General features: G+C 35.6%; 1 protein-coding gene across 1 annotated transcript; it reads right to left on the bottom strand.

Moving 5' to 3' along the window:
* Positions 1-441: 441 nt before the first annotated feature.
* On the bottom strand, positions 442-3,349 carry LOC148587768 (uncharacterized; the record flags this gene model as incomplete). The annotated part of the gene is made up of 3 exons (XM_088512807.1): positions 3,110-3,349; positions 919-1,572; positions 442-834 (listed from the first exon to the last, which is right to left on the bottom strand). Coding segments are annotated over exons 1-3 (1,287 nt in total), but the record flags the coding sequence as incomplete, so codon positions are not given.
* Positions 3,350-6,449: the final 3,100 nt, after the last annotated feature.

The raw sequence follows: 6,449 nt of genomic DNA, 5'->3' as shown, positions 1-6,449 counted from the left end.
CTTCGTTTTTTCGCACCATCTCTTTTGCCGCGTCTTTGGTAATCACTTTACCAAACTGTCCTAGAGAATTCCTCAACTCTACCTGTCCATATTCTCCATCTAGCCTTGATTTTACCTACAAATTAACCCGCTCGAGACTTTGAGTTAAGAGCATGAACCAATTGTAAAATGAAAAATCTTGATATATAAAATAACGTCAAATGGCATTAACCAGTATTTGTATTTAAAAATGAAATTAAAGTGCCATGATATATATATATATATATATATATATATATATATATATATATATGCACACACACAAGATCCTACATGATCAGGGGTTACCTCAGAGATGACGCATTTAATTTCAGCAGCGAAGTGGCATTCCATGCACTGGTAAATGGGTAATTCTGGATCTCTTTCTTCCTCGCAAGCATCACAATAGAATTCATTGTTTCTCTGATTTTCATGTTCAGCAAGAGAATGCGTGAGGAAGAGGGGATGTATGTGGCATTTGTCTTTAATGGTAGATGGTAATGGACCACACGTATGATGGAGATTGAAATTATCACAATGCAGACAACTGAAGGCATATGAATTGCAGGTGGAATTGCAAGCGCTGCACTTAATAAGTTGATGACCATCTATAATCAACTTGAATTGCAGAAGGTGATTGTGAGCCTCGTATTCTATAGCATCCCTTATCCCACTGCATCCAACGTGCAAGCGGAAACTGCAAATCTCACTCTGACCACTGTAGACGACGATGCCGGTCTCTTTGCGACAGGCATTGCATACGCTTCCAGGAAGAGGAGCTGTCCAGTCTATATGTTGGAGATGATCGTGGTACTGCTGAAGCAGAGTGAGTGGGTGGTATGGATGGAAGGGATGTCAGATCTCTTTTGGCAATTCAATGCATGTTTTGCAAATGTAAACCTTCTTACTACACGAAGGCTGCAAGCAAGCATAGGTGGGATTTGTGCAGCGTGTCATACATGCATAGCAAATTATAACATTAGTGTCATCATTCTTTATCTCATAGCGTGACAATGGATGTCCGTGGAGGAAATGGTGCCGAATCTGTTCTTGATTACTTTTAGATTTTTCAGTGGCCAACAAAGTACAATCAACATGCATCCCAAAACGACACTCGCGACAGCCATAATAAAAGAGTCCCCGGGACAAGGGTTTGTAACAAGCTCTGCAACTGCTAAACTTCGACTCCTCAGGATTATAAGTGTACAAGGTGAGAGGGCAGGTATGAAAAAAGTGTTGGATCTTTCCCGGCAAGTTTCGCTCATAACACAATCGATGCAGAAAAATGCTACATGGGAAGCAGCCATAGGTTGGATCGGAGCAGTATTCTCCACATAAGCGGCAGTTAATTAGATCGTTAGGCATTTTCTCGACGAGCACCAATGGATGTTGGTGGCTAGAATGTTGGTCCTCCGTTTTTTCGGTTGCTGGCCTTATAAAAGCACATTCCCGATCAAGGTTGAGGTTGCAGTCGCAGCAGCGGAAGCAGAAGCCTGAGCGTTGGATTGACAGCTGATGACAAGCATGACAGCGAAAGTCGTGGTTTTGAATTGGCTGCAACGTAAGAGGGTGAAAGGATGAAAGGGGTTTTGTAGTAGTGATGCAGCGTCGGATTGTGGTGAACAATAAAACAGCAAGTTGAAGGGGTAAATATTTCTAAGATTGTGAGACTATCACAAGAATCAAAGAAATGTTCTTAAAAACTATAGATTCTATCTATGGTTTAAGGAAAAACACAAAAAAACTCAACTCTGAGTAATTCTTATTAAACAAACTCAATAATAATCATAAACTGAATTGTTAAAGGCTATAAGCATATATTTATAGCCCAAGACTCCTAATCCTAAGATAACAATGAAATAGAGTTAATTTAGAAGTCCACGAAAAACAATTAAACCAAATAAAAGACTAACAAAGAAACCTAATTCAAATAAAGACTGAAAGATAAAATAGAATAAACAACTAACAAAGAAACCTAATAAAAGACTAAAAGATAAGATAAGATAAGTCTTGAGACCAAGAGACATCCTACTCCCTATCGGTTGGAATGGCTCATGAAAGGAAACAAGGTAACGGTTTCTAGACGTTGTCTAGTGTCTTTTTCTATTGGAGATAAATATGTGGATCATGTGTGGTGTGATGTGGTCGACATGGATACGTGTCACCTATTGTTGGGAAAGCCATGGAAATATGATAGAGCTGTTATCCATGATAAAACAAAGAACACATACAACTTCATGTTTGGTAAAACCAAATTGAAGTTGCTACATAGCCCATGGGCGGAGCCAAAAGCTTCACAAGGGAATGATCAATCCTTTGTAGTCAAGCAGGAGTTGACGAACAAGGAAAGCGGCATCAAGGGAGAGGTGTCGGGGCCGATAAAGGAGCTGTTGGGGAGATGTGTCGACATAGTCCGAGTAGAATTACCGAAAGTGATACCATCATTGCGAGACATTCAACCTCAACTTGATTTGGTACCGAGAACTAATGTTACTAATCATCCGCACAACATCAAGAGTCCTAAAAAGCTTGAAGAATTGGGGAAACAAGTGGAAGAGGTAAACCTTTCAGAGAGTATCGCAATTTTTCATGAAGAAGAGGAACCCTTGGAAGAGGTAAATCTTTCGGATAGTTTTGTAATTTTTCATGAAGAAGAGGAACCCTTGGAAAAGGTAAATCTTTCGGATAGTTTTGCACTTTTTTACGATAATTCTAAATATCATGTACCTGATAAGAGCCCCGAAGATAAAGTCTTTGATTTTAGTGTTGAGCCAATTGATTATGTTGATTTCATTGAGATAAATGCTATTTTGTCAAATTCTTCTAACCAAATTTGTGATGAGATCTATTTGGCGGAGGAGAATGTTCTGTCACAAATTAAAGTGACGGAGTCGTTGCTAGTTATTTGAAGATTTTCATGGTATATGGGAAAGACAAGTCACAAGAAAAGCATGGCAAGTCTACACGGCAAGGGGAGGTGCGGGGCCTTCAACATCATCCTCCCGAGGTTGGAGACATGAACGAGGTGCACGTGCGCACGGAGGCAGCATTTTTCATGCAGGAAGAAGTTACACTTGGAGCATGCCCGCACCGGAACATCACGGATGTTCAATGTGCAAATGGCGCATTTAACCTCATCATGCAGCAACCATTGCAAACCTAACCAATACTCTTCAACGTACTTAACTAACCAATGCTCAGAGTCAGGACCAGGATGACTAAAATGTGGAGCCGACGACGTCGCTGCCGTCTTGTCTACTGTTTCGGAAATTGCTTTCTTTGCCGTTTCGGAAATTGCTTTCTTTGCCGCCGTGAAAGCACTCTTCAACATTTTTCTGGCTGTTGTAATGTACGGCTGAAAAAGATGAGCATTAAATATAAGGATTTATATATGTGAGTAATTGAATGTTATTAATTTAGTAGTAGCCACTTGTATAACTTTCAAACAACCAAACCGGGTGGGAGCACTTGTTATATATATATATAAATGGTCACCTCATCTCAATTATATCATTGTCGTACAAGAGACTAAATGAAATTACTCTATAAATATAGATTCAAAGAAACAACATGATTGCAAAAAGAAGATGCTCGATAAACAATTAAAGATAGCGGCCTAATTGTTTGACAATGCATTTTAATTGGGAGAGTTTTTTTTTTTTTTTTTTTTTTTTTTTAGCAAAAAAATAAAATAATAATAATAAACAATTTCAATCATAAAATATTCATAGTATACATTACTCAAATATATTTCTATTTGAGTATTTTATATACCACACCACTAGCTATTTCATGACTAGCTACTAACTCACTATGCGCGCTCACATAATACTACCAATCAATCTACTCTTACTTCTTCTAGTTTATTTTGAGAAATGTTATATATATACTACACAACATTCCATTTTGCTCATGTGGTAGTGCACGTTACAGACTAATTTAAAGGTTTAAGAACATTATATATATCACATCAACCCAATGAGATGGATGAGAGTATAGCATTAGTAATTTATTTTTATGTCACCTTCAAATATTTTTTAAAAATAATAATAATAAAGTACCTTCTAAATGTGGAGGGGGAGGAAACCGCCAACTAACCAAGCTATGCGAAACTTGTGTCCACAACTCACTCACCTTGATCCAGACGCCACTATATATATATACGTCCAGATCCACTCACTTCCCCGGCCCACTTATAAGATGGGTTTATTACAGGAGCAAATCTGCATCAAGAAAAGGGAAATGAAAAGGCTCGGGATCGAGAGACAATAAATAAATAATAATAATAATAATAATAACAATAAAATATAAAGAAAAGCCTAGGGAGGAAAGCTTACCAGGATAAACTGCGAATCGGGAGAGAGAGCATGCAATATTGCAATTGGTGCGATTGTGGGAATTTATTAAATCTTATGAATATTAAAAGTTAAAACCTTCAAATTCAAGTCCCAGCAAAGCAATACTACTGAGTAGGAAAGGTATCAGATTTCCCACTACCTTGAATCTTGACCATGAAGAAATTACTCCATGTGTACAAAGGGTTTGAAGGCGTTAAAAGTGTTGGTTGATGTGGGTGGTAGGATCGATTGGAGTTACCCTTTGCATTATCCAGTGGCGGAGCCACATGAGGGCCTGTAGAAAGAGGGAGAAACAAACCAAGTGATAATGATTAACAATTAAATTGAATTCCTTTCGACTTTTTTGTTCTTCTTTTTTACATTAATTTATGAAGTATAATCTTGATCTGTCCATTTTCAATGAAATTTACAAAATTACAATCATAACTATTCTAGCAATAATTGTAGATCGAGCAAGCAGTCATAAATGACAATATATATATATATATATATATATAAAAGAAGAGATCGAATAAAAAATATATTAAGATTGAATATATATTATATTAATATATAAAAAATAAAATAATGATCTATTTTACCTTTTCTTTTTTAACTTAATTTTCTGTTAAATAAAGCTGTGATTCTAATTTCCTCCGTTTTGAAGAAAAGAATCACTACATTTTTGAGCGGATTCTAGTCACTCCACGCAAGTTATAAGCAAAAAGAAACAAAATTCGTTACGTAAGACAGATTTTAATTACCTTTTTAGCTTTCAAAAGGTTTGCTTCTCTCACAATCCTTTGCTTTGCCTTTGGTTGTAGTCCTTTATGGTGGCTTTGTTTTCTTTATAGACTGAGCCACTTAATTGATCGACCTATTCCCGCTGGTTACCGTGTTACGCTGTTTTAGCATTATCTTTTAGTTGTTGTTTGGGTTGTTCACCTTTTTTGTATTTTATCTTGTTATAATTCTCCATTTCCTGCTCCCTAGCCCCCATATTTGAATAGGAGGAGGAAAAAAAAAACACACACACAAGATGACATGGTGATATCTTGCATTTAGTTCTTGTAATAAAAAATAATGATTACTTGATCACAAACAGTTACACATTGTGCAGTCTTCATTTCGTATTAATTATTGTTTGCCATGAATTTTATAACACAGATTTTAATTTATTGGTGTTAATGGATTAGAATTCCTTACATGCAATTCTTGGGGTGTTATATATACGTACGGAGTAGGTCTATTCAAATCTCAAACATTAATTTGGAATTCAATGGTTGAGATTTTTCCATGTCAACAATTACCGGCCACTTCCAAAATATAGATAAATATGATAACTGTTGAGACGCTGTTTCAAGTGATAACTATTGATAATCGCCAACACTGAGAAATATTAATCATTGAATTCCAAAACAATAATTGTGATTTAAAGAAAGAATTCTACCGGTAGAATACCTAACAAATTATTAGAAATCTTGATCCGATATAAGCTATCCAACAGGTTCAATTTGAAATGGTTAATAAAATAATTGGGTCTTTTTGTTTTATTAATTAATGAAGCTATTAGTATTAAATTTTTAAGAGTTAAGTATTATTTTGTATTTTAATAATGACCTTAGCCCAAAGTTAGTTAAATTAGGGTTAGGTAATTAGTTAGTTAGTGAGAAAATTTTATCATTAATTTTATCTTAATTTCTTTCTTTTGATATTTTATCCTGCATCATCACGTGGCGTTAGTTCCTAACCTTCTTAACAAGTTTATAATGTTTGTTAACAATTAATAATTACCTCAAAAGCAATCAATAACACATTGGTAGTATCTAATTATTAACAAAAGAATATTGCTTAGGCATTATCTATCTTATGATCACGAACTTTAATTCCTTGCAAACATCAGAAAAACAAGCAGAAAAGATTCCGTTCATTAGAAGGATATGAATTTTCCCTTTTCTAGCTTCTTTAGATGGGAATCATCTCTTATAAATTAATTATCTTCTTTGGCGCAAAAAACTAATGGCGAGTCTTTGTAATTTAGTGCGAACAAATTAAATTGTGAGATGACTTTTGGAGTTGAAATAATTAAACAGA

Source organism: Corylus avellana, chromosome 2 (genome assembly GCF_965113065.1).
Source record: "Corylus avellana chromosome 2, dhCorAvel1.hap1.2, whole genome shotgun sequence".
NCBI lineage: Eukaryota > Viridiplantae > Streptophyta > Magnoliopsida > Fagales > Betulaceae > Corylus > Corylus avellana.
This window is presented reverse-complemented; position numbering and strand designations above follow the sequence as displayed.